The sequence below is a fragment of the Lissotriton vulgaris genome, chromosome 6, assembly GCF_964263255.1.
Source record: "Lissotriton vulgaris chromosome 6, aLisVul1.2, whole genome shotgun sequence".
In the NCBI taxonomy this organism is placed as follows: Eukaryota; Metazoa; Chordata; class Amphibia; order Caudata; family Salamandridae; genus Lissotriton; species Lissotriton vulgaris.
The window spans coordinates 1,493,946,441-1,493,963,431 of NC_141694.1; the positions used below are offsets into that span (position 1 = coordinate 1,493,946,441).

Here is a 16,991-nt window from a genome sequence, read left to right on the forward strand (position 1 = left end):
CATCCTAGTCCCTTCTTGGCCATCGTCGCTATGTACGTAGATCCAGTGAGCATAGGACATGACGATGAAGAAAGGCCATGGAAAAATTGCTGGAGTATCAACGGAAACAGCCAGTAGGACTCCCTCTCACGCGGGCAATGCAGATACTGTTCACAGCAGCCGTACATACCAATGTCAATGGACTCCAGCGGTTCCACCCGTTCATGAGTAGGACCATCGCCACCCCAGCCAGGAAGCGGGGAACAATCAACGACCGCACCGGACCCATCCGCGTCCTCAAGAGCTGGCCCGGGAGGAATGGCGGCCATTACTTCCCTCTGCACACAGGAATCCTGGACCAAGGTCGACCTCCAGGACCTCAAAGCTTGCAGGACGTCGCCCACCGTGGGTTCGAGCTCACCAGTACAGGCCCAGGAGGAGTGCAAGGGCAAGAAATCGGCGTCCCGGGACCCTACACGGAAGATGGCAGCAGCCGCCATTTTGCGACAATTACGCCGTCTCTCCGGATTCGTTTCCAAGGGTGAGCTCAACAGCAGAACCCCGGCGGGACCCCCCTCAAGCGCACAAGCAGCACCCACAGCGCTGAAATAGTGGTTACAAGGGAGGGGGACCCGCCGGTGACACCGCTCCACCAAAGTCCTTCTTCGCCACCAAGTGAAGGAGCCCGGTACGGCCGGACGGCAACAAAGGGGGGAGCCACCAGACACGGCGTCCCCACCCCACGACTTGCCGCACACCACCTCTGGAGCACCGGACGAGTGTCCCAGGCGCGTTCATGTGCCTCCGGGCTCTTCGCACATCGGCATCTTCCGGCCGGCCCCAGACCTCCACCTGAGGCCGCCGCCGACACCGTCTCGCCGGCAACTCGCTAAGGGCGAGGCCCCGGTCTCAGCCCCGGGAAGGCCGCACTTTCCGGGAGGGCACCGCTGTGGATCCACCGAACACCGGACCCACCGGGATGGATGGTAAGTTACTGCAAAGCTCTGCATATAAGTTGTTGTCCGTTTTGGGCAGGATAATCGACAGGATATTAGATTTCAGGCAGGTAGGGCGGCGGAGCCGAGCTAACGTGCGGCCATCTCGTTGTCGAGCTTGGCTCCTCCCCCTTTGCCTATCTTTGACTTATGTCTAGCATGGTTATGCCTAATCGGCATGTCGTCAGTTCCTAAAACTATGCTAAGTTCCCTAAAGCTTCCTATCCGAACGAACAGATAAAGTCACAGTTCTTCAACACTTTCAGCAATGTTTTCTCGTGTGGATTGCAAACTAAATACAGTTTTAAATGATGCAGGTCCTATTTTCGAAGTGGTCTTCATTGGGACAGCTGACATAAAAATGGTGGATTTCCTGCCTGCCACCTCGCGTCCCCTATGTTCCCCCGTCCAATTTAGAGTCGCTGGCTGCTGAAGGTCAAGCTCTAGACCAGGCCATAGTCTTTAAGTTAGGAGGCTGGAGAATTTTTTCACCATTAATTAAATCTGTTTGAATTTTTCTGTTAAAGCTACACCCAGCTTATCTGACTCTCAAGAAGACCTTCATTCTAAATCCTAGACTTCCCGGTTCATGAATAACATATACAAAGATGATTCTTTGATGGAGCTTCTCATCATCCGGCGAGAAGGCATCTATCCAGACAAGATACAACTATTCATATAAAGCAATACAATAGCATCTGAAAATGCATTCTAAAATTGGAATTCAGTGCAAAATGATTACCGTGGCCAGCTGAAATTGAAACCCAGTTATCACAATCTAATTTATCAACCAAACAATCAGTCTTAAATTTCTGTAGCACTCTAAACCTAGAAAAGAATAATTAAGGAAAGAGCTCCAGTGGAGTTTGCATGAAGTGATAAGAATTGAGAGCTTTCCTGAAAGAAAGGAGCTGCTAAATCTGTCACAGATTTTCAGGGAGAGAGTTTTCCAAAGGGCAAACAATGGTTGGTAAATATCTACCTCTTGCTTTCTTTTAAACTCTTTTTTGCAGAATCAGAATATATTCACCAGCAGACCATAATGATTAAGCAGGATGGTAGATACTGGAACACTGTTTAAATATCCAAGAGCATCAGGAAAGATAGATTTACGAACCATCATTAGATCATTAAAGCAGATACACGAGGCAACTCTTTGAAACAGATAAAGGAGGCAACCAGTAACCAATGCAGTTTATAAAGGCTAAAAGAGATGTGAGAACGCATCTGTAAATTGAACACAACTCTTTATGCAGAATCCCGCACATTTTGCCTTTAATGAAAGTTAGAATTTGATAGCCATTGGCTAGTCAATCTTTGATGCTATCACTGCACAAGCCATATTTTTACTGAAGTAATACATTGCAGATTTTACAAAGTAATGCCAGATTATACTTGGAGGATTTAATAATCTGAGTCGCCTGGTAGTCCAGCGCATGTTTCTTGTTAACAATAACCCCTGTTTGTGTAGTTTCTTCTTAACTTGAATTTCATTTTAATGGACATTCAGACTAAGACCGCTCTGATGCATTCAATCCTGTATGATAGCAAAAATCCCATCTTCCCTCTTCCTATTAACTAATGGATTTTGTGATCACTGAAGCATACTTTGCATATCAGCTTATGTCTGAAAACCAAGAGCAGACTTAACTAGCAAGTAATGGAGCAGCTCAACATGGATATTGACCAGGAGCTGTGAAAGGCACAATCCCTGCATTACTCCATAACAAACCACAATGGCATTAGCTAAATTGTCACTAACTCTCACTCTAGAATTACGTCGTAACAAAAGCGACACAGACATTTTAGTGCAGTCCCTAGCACCTCACCACCCAATCCAGATTACGGATCAAGGTGGGATGGTTAAGGTTGTCAAAGGCTGCTGATAGGTCCAGTGAATGTAGCTGGATCCCCCCTTGATGATGTTTAATATTCGGGTTTGAACAACAATGAAAGGGTCTCCATGCCCTTGTGAGTACTGAAGCCCCACCGAGTATCTACCCAAATCGTATTTCTTTCAATGTAGCTCTGTACTTGCATTGTAGCTGTTTTTTCACCTACTTTTTGTTTTATGGCCTAATTGTTTCTGGTCCTGTGTGTTCTGACCAGCTTTTTAACAGGGGTGTCACACAAAACTCTTTAAAACTGTGAGGGATATTCCATTCATTAAAAGACCTGTTGATAATTTACCTCACAAAAGGGGCCAGAACCCGAAAGCCATCCTTTACTAACCTTGTAAGACAGGGAACTCTCTTACAAAAAGTGGTGCACAAAGATTTAAATTCTGAGTGGGTACGTTTATAAATATATGTATATTTCATATCTTAATTTGTGCGACACAACTGATATGTACAGCAAGTAAGATCAAGAAGGCATCAGCAAATAATCATTAATTTGATAGTAACACCTGTCCAGTGCAATTATGTTGCAATTTATTACATTTCAATATCATTTGTAGCGATGGCCCATTATTACATTCCCTCTGTCATTCTCCTGTACAATTGAATCCGTATTAACACATGTAACCCCTCACAATTAACATACTGGTTTACCACTAGCTCTGTAAAGTGAACACCCTCCATATGAGAATACACATAATAGGATTTTAGAAAGGGTAGAGGTAAGCAAGTATGATTTTTTTCCAAATAGCCTTATTATTTTCGGGGGGTGGGGGAAGGGGTTAAATAAATGAAATATCTGTGGATTTGTAATTGAATGTATAGAATGAATACCTGTTAAAAAAAGGCTGAGTTTTCTTTTGCTTATGTAATGATCTTGAGAGGGGGTTGCTAATCTATCATGCTTTCTGCATACTGATACTCCCCCTACTAGCCGCAGGCACTCTTCCCAAGTACCCTTCCTTAAGTCTTGCAGTAATTCAGTTGCTATCTGGCACAGTCTTTTGACACATATTGAATTTTAGGTTGTTGAGTCTGAAATGAATTTGCACATCAGTTCCTCCTGGGTCTTTCCTTGAAAGACCAGGCTTTGCTGCCAGTTGATCATGTGCGTGGTGTCCAATGCCTGTACAACATTGGAGCCCAATCACTATATCAAAGCATAGTACATGGATGTATTGAAATCTTGCACTGTGGGGAGACTTTTGTGTGAATGTGAGAGACCTCCCCACTATCATGAGCCACAAACTTAACTCTATTCCGCAATGGTCTGTCTTTTATTCTTCTTTGGTCAATATGTTTTCACTCGTCAAACTTATAGTGGGTCATTAAACTAAATGCTGCAAATCAACCCATACATGGTCTAACAGCCAACATGGAGAAGTGTGGCTCAATGGTTAGAGCGGCAGACCCTGATGCAGAGGTCTAGCCCGGGACCAGGGTTCAATTCCCCGCCTCGGCAGCTCTTGGGCTCAAAAATTCCACGGACCTGATAATTCTCGCCTCGTGCCTATTCCAATCATGGAGTCCCACTCTGCAACTCTGGGCAATAGCTTGCCTAATCTCCACAACGGCCCCCACAATGATAAGGATGCCTGGCCTCCACCTTGGGGGCGCCCAGGAGTGGACGCCTCACAGGGAAAAAGCCAGGATGGGTTCCACAGCGGTATTCGTACAAACGCCTTGAGACGCTTGCGGGTGAGTAGTGCGCTATACAAGTATCAATTTACATTACATTACATTACAGCTGATGGTGTCTGACTTTACTATTTTTATTTCTAACATTCTCTAATCGAGCTTCACCTTTTAAGAGTCATAGATACATCACACACCGAGCCATCCCAACACAGTTCTGGCAAAAAGCACCACTGCCCATCTGATGAACAGTCATGTGTTGTGCCATTGCTACTGCTCTAGAAAAGGGGGATTGGTATTAGCTTGCTAACCTGGAGCAGATGGGACACACATGGCTGCACATGTTTTGTTTTGCAAGTTTGATCATAGTGTTTTAGTATAAGTGTAAATTTAGTCTCTGAGTTTCGATGTTGTCATCTTGCTCTATATTTACTATGACATGCGCTAATGCCTTGGTTGTATGTTCCTGCTTTCTTTTTTGCCTTTATTTGTGTGTATTTCAAGTATGTCTCCACTTTCTTGTAAGTCATCTCTGTTTTTCACCTCTTTCAGAGATATGACAGAAGTTGTGCACATCAAAGATCGAAAAGAAGTGATCCATGAAATGAAATTCTCCCCTGATGGCTCCTATCTGGCTGTTGGTTCCAATGACGGGCTTGTGGATGTCTATGCAGTTGCTCAGCGGTACAAAAAAATTGGGGAATGCAATAAATCTTCTAGTTTCATCACACACCTTGATTGGTCTGTAGACAGCAAATACTTACAAACGAACGATGGCGCTGGGGAAAGGCTATTCTACAAGATGCCATGTAAGTGTGTGAAATGACCAAGGTACATGCATGTTAAACATTCTCAATAACCGACCATTCAGTGTGAGGTGAGAGTGAGTAATACCATGCCTAGCATTGGCTTGGTTTGAATATGGTACAACCTTAGGTGTACTTGCTTGTCATCAGTTGCTCTTAGACTCTTGAGACCCAAGGGAGGTGGACATCAGTTCTCCAAAATGCGAATTCTTTGATCATTAATCACTTAAGAAGATTGACCCAATGTCTTACTCACAGCGTCTCTACAGGATCTTATGTGCTCCTTAATATGTAAGGGATGGGCATGGAGTGCAAATGACATCAAGTAAAGAAGTCCATAGAATCTTGTTCACTTTCTGTTTCCGGTACTAAATTCCTGATACCCAGGAACAGTGGTTACCGCTAACTGGTGATCATGCAGCTATTGTGTGTGCCTAGCGTCTTAGAGCAGGTTGTTTCCTTTGCTGTGACATCCCTCCTGTGCACAGTGACTTTCAGTTCCTTCTGCTATGTCATCACCGTTGCTGACAATGGTCTTCAGATTGAATTGCTGCCTTCTGCTTTCTCCGAACCAATGCACACTAGTCTCTATATGAGCAGCGAATAAGAATGCAACTCTGTGGTGATAATGAGTTAACTAAATTAGTTTGTATTAAAATAGCTATTAAAAGAGCTTGAATAGTCTTGAGACAGAACAGTGATAGTTTTATTTATTTGAGTGTGGCTAAACCACTTTTAGAAATATGTGTTCACTATAGATCACCACAACGGGAAAATTCTATTGAGAACAATCAGAAAACAGGCAAAATCAAGAAAAGACTCTAGATACGAGGTACCTACCTATGACTGAAAGATTGTAATCGTTGGAATGAAACTTGATAACACTATATACATATTTATGTGTATTAAATCTATTAATATACTAATACAAGAAGGGTTGTTGTAAAAGTAGAGGAAATTCAATTTGCTTCAAATTTTAGGAACCGTTTGGAACATTATGTATTACTACTGAGATCCCCATTCATGTAAGGTTCCAAACTTGTCATTTGAAGGCCCCCAACATAACTTCAATAAAGTAGAGTACAACCCATTAGCAAAGTGAGCGTTCCCAGTCGCGGGCTGGAGAGTGGGCATGGCCACGATGACCCTAGGACATTCCTCTGCTTCTATGCCTTGTTTCATCTTTCCATTTACCATAACAGATGGAATATTGCATTGCCATTTGGCAAGGTGATCCAGAACGAAATCACAGAATTGCATTTGAGCTCAATAGGTTACTTAGTGATTTCATTTTTCTGAGTCAGGCATTGTCTCCCATACATAATAATTTGCTTGTAGCAGTGACATGCTGTTTTGTTTTCTCAGCAATGGAACACTCAGTGTGCCAAATGACGTGATCGATTAAATGGATTCTTGGAGCCCATTTCTATAGCCATTTATCAACTGCAGACATTTCAATAAGCTTTTTTGATGCAAATATACCGCAGCTGTGTGAGAGGGAATGAAAAATGGCATTATATAAAAATGTTAAAAGTCTCACAAGAACTGGTCTATCCTCTTGGACCTCAACATGAGTGTAATTCGTAGTAAAATGCACACTTAGGTCAAAAAGAGAAATAGATGTATCTGAAGAGAGTTACTCTTGTGTCTGTCTGAAGGACTGGAGCAGTTAGTGCTGCTGCTAATGGCATTTTATGTGGGAATGTACCTATGCTGAGGATTTCCAAGCAAGGGAGTAGCAGGAAAATTAAAGTACTCCTATGGCATCAAGCAAGTGAAGAAAATCATCGCGATCCTCCTTAAAAGAGTTTGCCTGTCTCTTCCGTCCTAGAATCTATCTATTTATTCGTTCATCCTTTATTTAATCCATCCACTGATATCCACCATTTCACCTATACATTCTGTCATCTATTCAGTCTTTCATCCAACATTCGTTTTGTCACCATTCCATCTATCCATCGCCCATCCATATCTAAACCTAGCCATCTTGAAACCTATGCATCAAACATATCAATCCAAAATATCCATCCTTTCACTCGCCACCCATCTTTTCACTTATCCATCCCCCTTTCTTCCATCCATTTATCCATTCTTTCACTCATCCACCCTTTCACTCCATCCAACCATCCATGCACCCATCACCCCTTTCACTCTTTCATCTATCCTTTGACTCATGCATTCATCCTTTGACTCAGCCATACATCCTTTCACTCAGCCGCCCACCCTTCGACCCATCAATCCATTTATCCCTTTACTCATCAATCCTATCTCTCATCCACCATCCATCCACTCTTCACTCAGTCCATTCACCCTTTCACTCATCCATCCATCCACCCTTTCATCCACCTACTCATCTACCCTTCCTTTCACTCATTCATCTATCCTTTTACTCATCCATCCATTCTTTCACTCATCCATCCATCCTTTCACTCACCCATCCATCCTTTCACATCCATCCATTCATTCGTCCATCTACCCTTTCACTCCCCCATAAAACAGTTACCTCACCCGTCCAGCCATCCGTTCTCTCATCCCCATCTATCCACCCTTTCACTCACCCATCCATCCATTCCCCCTTTAACTTATCCATCTACCTTTCCATTCATCCATCCTTCCTCCCTTTCAGTCATCCATCCTTACATCTATCCATTCACACATTCTTCCAGGCATCATTAAGCACATATGTAATTTACATTTTGAGTTATCCAGCTTCCAAAAGACTCTAAAGGAAAGAAGCCCTTTTAAGCACAGTATTGTATGTTGTGTACTAATATTTGTATAACACTTTCTATCCCCCTGGCGAGGCCTTTTCAGCTTTTCATTTGTTGAGTAAATACCTCCGTATTTATCACGTTTATAGCGCTTTGTAAATCCATGTACCTTTGAGCCCCTGACTACATTTATAAAAAAAATAAAAATAGAACAGTAGATGAGCTTTTGGCAATTTAAAAGTAACACTCTTTTAGTGAATTTAAAGTAATACCAAAAAAGTACGGCTGCATGAACAGCCTCCTTTTTTAGGTCTCACCTACAGACAGCTATTCGAAAAAATTCATGTGGACCATATCAGAATATTACAGTGGACTTGGTTGGAGATGACCAATTGCTTACAATTGGTTGCCTTTCTTGTCGTATTCATGTATATGCTTCTTATTCAATGGCATTCCTTCCTCTTCTTGTGTTGGCCCCTGCCCTGGAGCATAGCTTCTTTACCGTACTTTTGACTGGAGGACTTGTATCCTTTTTAAAAATTTCTGTTTGTTTTACATCAAACGTAGGGGTAAAAATTACTATTCCAATTCCAGATAGTGCAACAGTAGGGAAAGTGTTGGATAGCGTAGGGTTAAAAATTATTATTCCTACTGTTCCACTCCCTGAAGTTGGAATAGTAATTTTTACCCCTACCCTAGCCAACACTTTCGCTACTGTTGCACTCACTAAAGTGGGAATAGTAATTTTTACCCCTAGGCTATCCAAAACTTTCCTTACTGTTGCACACTCTGGAGTTGGAATAGTAATGTTTACCCCTACGCCAACCCACACTTTCCCTACTGTTGCACTCTCTGGAGTTGGAATAGTAATTTTTATCCCTACGCTATCCAACACTTTCCCTAAAGTTGCACTCTCTAGAGTTGGAATAATCATTTTTATCCCTACGCTATCCAACACTTTACCTACTGTTGTTTTTTTTGGAGTTGGAATAGTAGTTTTATTCCTTCCGCTATTTAATATTTTTTGTATTATTTTAGCTAATGTAGTATATATTTAATTTAAAAATATTAATAATTAATTATTAATTGGTAACTAATGTTTAATAAATAATTTTTTAGGTATAAACAATTATTTAATTGTTTAATACTTAATTGGTCATTACTGTTTATTACATATGTTTTTGGTATTTAAAATATTTCATTGTTCAATATTTACTAATTGGTAATTAATATTTATGAATTATTTATTGGTATTTATTAATACTTGATAATTATTTATTTATTGATAACTGTTTTATTAATATTTATTGGTATTTGTAAATAGTTTAGAGTTGTTTAATAATTAATTCATTAAGTATTTACAAAAATAATTTTTATTATAAGTATGTTATTTTTAACTTCTACACTATCCAACACTTTACCTACTGTTCCACTCTCTGGAGTTGGAATAGTAATTTTTACCCCTACGCTAGCCAACACTTTCCCTACTGTTGTTTTTTTGGGAGTTGGAATAGTAGCTTTATTCCTTCCGCTATTTAATATTTTTTGTATTATTTTAGCTAATGTAGTATATAATTAATTTTAAAAACATTAAAAGTAAATTTTATTTTTACAATTTGTTTTACATAATTATTTAGTTTTTATTTATGTTATGGTTTTATGTGTATAGATGTATTTGTAATTATAATATTTTTTAATAATTTATAAGTTATTAAAATAATTATTAAAACTGATTATTAAGTAATTATATATATTATACATTATATGTATCTGCTAATTAATGTTTTATTAAATTATATATATTACTTATTATTTTAAACATTATAAAATAGTTTTCACTATGTTTATTATATTTATAAGTATTATTTAGTTTATTTTACATATTTATTTAACTTAAGACATCAATATTTTTTATTACAATATTTTTTTTGAGATATTTTTGTACTTACTATGTTGTAGATAGGATGTCAATATTCTTGACATGGATATTCTTGCTCTAATATTTGTGTAGGTCGATATTTTGACCTTCAATATTTTCAGTGATTCCCCTTGCCCCATGACTTGTCCTGCTGTTTGTTGTTCTCTTCAGACTTTCTGGACAAATCTTTGGAGAACGTTTTAAGCTAGACCCAACCCTTTGCCAGTGACAGCAAAGCTGGTCTCTTGAGGAGACATACTTTATTAACACAGCTTACCAACTCTCTCAGGCACTTAGAGGTAGCTAGTCTTTTGACCCCACTGGAAGGAAGAGGCAAGGGCATTATACCTGAGATTTCTCGCATGCATGTCCCCCCTGAACCCATCTGAAGAAACCTTCTAAGTTTCAGGGACTCTTGCGTCTTGATTTCCACAACTGTTGTCAATGATTCACTTCTTGGCATTGTTTATAGAGTCAAAAGATGATTCCACAGACATTTTACCTCCTACAACCATCTGTAAAGCCAATTCTGGAACCATATTCCATAGCCCCACTCTGGCTTTGTGGCAGTTATATAGTAAGGCATACGGTCCAATAATCCCTCTAACCACCCCTCAAGAATGTTATACATTTCATGAGGTCGCAGAGACTAGTTTAAAGATCTGGCTCAGAACTTTGGGTCTATTAACCTCTACTGCTTCTGTGGCTCATAGGAACACAGAAGACACACACATGATGGACAGATTGCAGAACAAATCAAACATTTACCTCTAGTCAAGAGATCTGCGTTAAATCTATTGTTCTTTGCTCACAATGCCCCCAGTTTTTACCCAGCCATATGTAAATCAGTCTTGACTCTGCTCCTCATGGGAACAGTCCTGCCGAACTGCCAAGCCAGGTCCTCCATGGACCAGAAACGAGCATCCTGGGACCGGTTTCGGAGTATCACCCCTCATCAGCCAGGCTATCCTGAATCCAGTGGCACAGTGAGCCTGGGACCCACATCTGGGAATACCCAGCACACTTAGGGCGTGAAAGCAAAAGACACACAAATGATGGACAGAAGGCGGAACTGATCAAACATTCCCAGTCAAAAGATCTGGGTTAAATTCATTGTTCTTTTGCTCTTCTGTTTCCGGTCCTGGGAGGCCCTGGCCTGGCAGTTCGGGCTGGACTGTTCCCATGGGGAGCACAGTCAAGACTGATTTGCATATGGCTGAGTTTAAACTGGAATGGCATTTGGAGCAAAAACAATGTATTTGGGCCCAGATCTCTGTACTGTGTTGAATGTTTGACATTGTTCAGCATTCTATCCATCAACTGTTCTCTTTGTATTTGTCACCCTGAGTGGGGCAGGTATGCCCAGACGTGGGTCATATGCCACTGAGACAAGCTAGCCTGGCTGATGAAGGGTGATTCCCTGAAACTGGTTCCAGGATGCTTGATCTGGTCCAGGGAGGACCTGGCCTGGCAGTTCGGGCTGGACTTTTCCCATGGGGAGCAGGGTAAAGACTAATTTGCATATGGCGGGGTTTCAACTGGATTGGCATGGGGAGCAAAAAGACAATGGATTTAGGCACGGATCTCTGTACTGGGGTGAATGTATAACAGTGTTCAGCATTCTGTCCATCAATTATTCTTTCTGCACGTGACTCACAGGAATAGCACGTTTGCCGCCTGTTCAACCCGTGGCCCGATCCCTCATTACAACTGATGATAGGCAGAAATGCATATTCTATTGCCTTTTCAAGGTTATGTTTGGTTGCTTATGGTTTAAAGAAGGAGGTAGATGCTCAACATGATTGAAAGGTACACTGGTGCCCTTCCTACCCTGTACCAATTAGATCTTTGTTCCCATACAAGATGACATATTAGTGTTGGCTGAAAAGTTGCCTAAGGCCCACCTTCCCTGACATTGAGGCTGGCAAAAAACACAGTACACTCTCAATCAAAATGGCCTGAACCAAGACTTGCTAATGAACACAATCATGTGTTGCTTGTAGTGTTGACTACCTGGAAACTACCAACGTTCCCATCTTTGCCCCTAGACATTGTTTCAGTTATTTATTCAAAACCAATAACACAAGAACTCTGCCCTTTCTATGTGCTAGGTTATTTCATATGCTATTTCTCTTAGATGCAATCCTAAAATGTGGGACAATTGTGGTTCAAGCTTTGCATGTTCTCCGTCTTAATAGATGGTCCAAGGCTGCCTAGTGACCTCCTGCTCCAGCGGAAAGTGCCTCTCTGAACGGTTGCATTGAAATCTCTTCCAATTTTTATGGCCAATTTTGCCTATAATGCACCTCACTGGATTTTTATTTCTGGACTGATCTGTCAAGGACTGCCATTGATTTTCATGAATTTGTTTCACACACTGCTTCTCTTCATCCTGTTCGAACAGAAGTCAGAGAAGGAAATGTCAGCAGTTCTGCAATCCTGGAGACCTGGCTTTATCTCTTATTGTCTGCACTTGCTCGACCTATCATATGATCCTTGACAAAAAAATTTCATCTGACTATGCCTGTAATGGACACTTGCTGTGTGATATGTACCTTGACGTCTGTTCAAGATACTACTGCTAGAACACAAGTGTTCTCTGCAGTATGTTCCACTATTCCTTAGAAAGATATCTGCCCCGTATACAAAAACTAAAATAAATATTTACAAATTCTTTAGCAGGCATGATGTTCTATCACTTCAGTCTTGACAGTGGTCAGGAAAGGACCCTTTCTTATTATCCCTTTCTTAGGGTGTTGTTGCCATCCAAAGGAACGTTAATGGTAGGCATTACCTTCCTTTCCCTAGGCTCACGAGCATCACTGATGTTATCTTCTTCAAAATCCAAGGGACCACCTTGGAGTCGGCTTGTGGACAGTATCTCTTCACACCTGGGCAGGGCATGGAAAGAGTAAAGGACTGTTACACCCCCTGCTTTTGGGGGCCATATTGGAGTGGGCTTGTTGACATTATCTCTTCACACCTGGGCAGGGCATAGAAAGAGAAAAGGACAGCACTCCCCCTGCATTTGGTGGCCATCTTGGAGTGGGCATATTGACATTATCCTTCACACCTGGGTCAGGAAGACATTATACCACACACTGGTTCCAGGAATTCTCACTTTAACACCTTGACTGCTACAGCAATTCCAGCAAGGTGCTGAAATCTCCAGATTTCCATTGTTCATGACGAGCTCAGCTCGTCATAAGCACACGACCAGTGTACTGCATGACGAGCTGAGCTCGTCATGAGCAGGGAAGGGGTTAACACCATCCTCCCTCCACTGATAAGAAATTATCATTGGATAATAGACACACTATCACAATGGAGCTAAGCCACGATCCCTCAGGATCCAATGCTTTCATCATTAACTACCCACCCAACCTATTGAAAAAGGCCGCCAGGAAACACAAGCATCACCTACTCAGGGCCAAACCCAAAATGTTAATCTCTTACGTCTACTTTTGTACTAACAAAGGCACTAGAGTTAATGACCCTATTTTCTACAACAGGAAAAGAGCATGTCTTCTATTCCATGCTCCGAATAGCAGGTCCCAGACAAACACCTCATGGTCTCAAGCTCACAACAGCACCCTCCTCCATACTCAATGCAATGCCATCATCACCCTCTATAACAATGGTATCATCTTAATCCAAGCGTCTAATGTCTTTTTTTTTAAAAGTATTTTTATTAAAGATTTTTCCCCCTTGTATACATGTACAGAGCACTTGTTTTTATACACAGGAAAGACGAAACATTCTCAATTACTACAGGCTAATACTATACAAATACCTTCATTGCATTATTAAATCGTATTTTTATAAATTTATCAAACATTGATTAGACAGTCAGGATCCAAATGCTAGATAAAATATGTTGCAACTTAAAAATAAATATAAGAGATAAGCTAAATATTAGGGAGTAATTTTTACACAAAATAATATAAATAAAGAGAGAACCTCAGCCAATCAAGTCATAGCATCTACTTTAACAAGTAGTTCATTCCTTCCATAATGTGATAGGTTCCCAAATCTGCTTTCCCAATGTATTCCCCTTTTTCCCCCTTCTGGAATATATTGCAATTTCTAAGTTGTATATTGACAATAATTTACCCAACCACTGTGAATAAGTTGGTGGCAAAGGGTCCAACCATGCCATGGCTATAGATAGTCTCAAAGCTGCCATAGCCACGAAGATAAATCTCTTGCCATTTATTTGCGTATCTTCATTATTTACTCCCAAGAGTATTATTGATGGAGTTAGCAATATCTCTTTTCCTAATACAATACTCATAAAGTTTCCAATATCTGTTTTTGTTGTTTGTAGGTGAGGGCATAGAGCAAAAATATGCAGTAGATCTGCCATTGGGATTCCACATCTGAAACATGTAGTACCAGCTGTCCCTCCCCATTGTGCTATTTTTGCAGTTGTATAATACAAGTGATAAAGTGTTTTATAATGTTGTGCCTGTAATGAGGCTGAACAGAGTGTTTGTTGCCCCAGCTCCAATGACTGATAGAACATTTCTTCCCCAATATCTAGACTATTTGCCCACTTCTCTGCCCATTTTTCCATATCGTCTTGTTTTGATTTTATGAGTTCAGGATATATTCTTTTAATCGTACAGTCAACACACCTTTGAATAATTTCCAAAGTTGTGTTTTTACCAAATCCAGCCGGTCCCCCCCTTTTCGTGATAAGAAAACTTCTGACTTGCAAATATTTAAAAAAATGTCTCGTGTCCAAACCATATATAGCTTGTAGTTCTGAAAATTGCAACAATCCCTGTGGACCAATCATGTTACCAATCATAATTATTCCCTTCCTCCCCCATTCATCAAAAGCTGAATGATTAAATATCTCATGCGGGAAGGTGGGATTACTGTTCATTCTTGTATAAAAATTGTATTTCCCTAGTCCTGATTTCTTAGCAAACGCTTTCCATACCGTATATGCAGCTTGAAGTGTCTTAAATCTAGTCCTTTTAAAGTAACTAGGTTCTGGTAATTTTAGTAGAATGTTTTCTGTTTCTGCCCCTATGACCAGACCATATATAGCTAGCGTACCTAATTTGTCTTGTCCTTCTACCTCTGCCCCTCCTAGAAGGCCAGCCATATACTGGAAAGCCGCTGCCCAGTTATAAAGTTTAAGATCTGGGACAGACCATCCTCCCCTTTCCCGAGGAAGTGTTATATTTCGCAGGGCTCTCCTAGTTTTTCCCTTCGCCCATAAGAATCTGTTAATTATATGTTCGCATCTCTTAAACCATTTAGCTTCAAATTGTAATGGAATACTTCTGTATATATATAAGAATTTGGGCAGGATCAGCATTTTTATAATATTGGTACGACCCACCATTGTTAAATGTAGATTATCGAGCCTGTCCAATTCTTTCTTTACTTTAGCTATTATTGGTGTGATGTTTTTTTCCACTAATATATCCACGTCAGCAGTGATAATCACTCCCAAATACACTCCTGACTGAGCTACCCGATTCTCAGAGCAATCTACTTGCTGGTTTTTAACTATCTGCGTCTTGGCAATATTCAACGCATACCCTGAGATTTTCCCAAATCTTCCGGCCTCCATCTCTACCTCCCTTATTGCCTCCGTGGGTTCCGATGTAATCACTGCCACATCATCAGCATATGCAAGTATCTTGCATTGGCCCATCCGTGTGTCTAGTGGAGTAATTCTCTCATTCAACTCTATTCTGCGTATCAGAGGGTCCATATACATTGCGAACAAGAGCGGGGAGCATGGACAACCCTGCCGTGTTCCTCGCCTAACCTTAAAGGTGCACGTGGATCCTGAGTTGACCCGTATAGATGCTTCTGGGGCAGTGTACAATGTTTGGATTGCTTTTATAAATCCTGCTCTGAACCCTGTTTTACTTAAAACCTGCCAGAGATAGCCCCAGGAGACCCGATCGAAAGCTTTCTCGGCGTCCAACAACATAACAGCCATCGGGTCCCCTGCGACTTCTGCTGCATCAAACAAGGTAATTACCTTACGCACATGATGGGTGGTACCCCTGCCCGGTATAAATCCGTGTTGATTGTCTGAAACTAGATTTCCTATTACTTTGGCAAATCTTATGGCCAACACCTTTGAATACATTTTTGTGTCCGCGTTCATTAAAGTGATCGGCCTATAAGACCCTGGTTCAGTAGCGGGTTTCCCTTTTTTGAGTATTATTACGATTTCTGCTCCCCCCAGCTCCCCGGTATAGATATCCCCATCTGTACTGTTTTCATAACTATAGCCATATCTTCAGCCAACACGTCCCAGAATGCCTTATAAAATTCGATTGGAAGTTGATCTGGACCAGCGGCTTTCGCTGAAGGAAGATGCATCATTGCTTTTTTTATTTCTTCCAGATCTACCGGGTCTTCCAACATTTCTGCCTCCTCTTCTGTCAAACTATCAAGTGAGATTTCATTTAAGTAATCATTTATTTCCCCTAAATCGCTAACCTGCCTGTCATCATAGAGTGTCTCATAAAAATTTCTAAATACTTCTCGTATTTCTTCAGAGTCTGTACGCAGGGTGCCTGTGGTATCTCTAATTTCCCTTGCTAATCCTAGAGCCGCTTTTTGCCTAGTGCGAATAGCCAGCATTCACCCAATTCTTTCACTGAATTCATAACAATTCTCTCTTTTAATAGTAAAGATTCTAGCTGCCTTCGTTGCAATGTCTTCTTCTGCCTTCATTTTCGTTCTTAAAAGTTTATTTTAAATATTTTCCAATTCGGCCCCTGCTAACACACATTCTTCCTCAGCTTCCAGAATCGCATTAAACATTTCCATATTTCTAATTTGCTCTTGCTTACGTTTAAAACTACTAAAGCTTACTGTCTCACCACGTGCCCCTGCCTAAAAAGGCGTCCCAAACCATCCCTACTGTCGTACTACCCCCATTAATCTAAAAAAAACCTTTGATCCATTTTTTCATATGTTGAATATATTTATCATCTTGTAATAATGCTCTTTCAAAGGTCCAAATCCTTTCTTTTCTTCTCTCGGTAGATAGTGCTAGAGTTAAAATA

The 16,991-nt window shown here is 40.9% G+C and overlaps 1 protein-coding gene across 1 annotated transcript in view; it reads left to right on the forward strand.

Annotated features, from left to right (window-relative positions):
* Positions 1 to 16,991, forward strand: part of EML6 (EMAP like 6) — a 748,837-nt gene that overhangs the window by 233,740 nt on the left and 498,106 nt on the right. Inside the window, exon 9 of the mRNA XM_086927650.1 lies at positions 5,060 to 5,316. Within this exon, the coding sequence (XP_086783776.1) occupies positions 5,060 to 5,316 (257 nt within the window). The remainder of the gene's footprint in view (positions 1 to 5,059; positions 5,317 to 16,991) is intronic.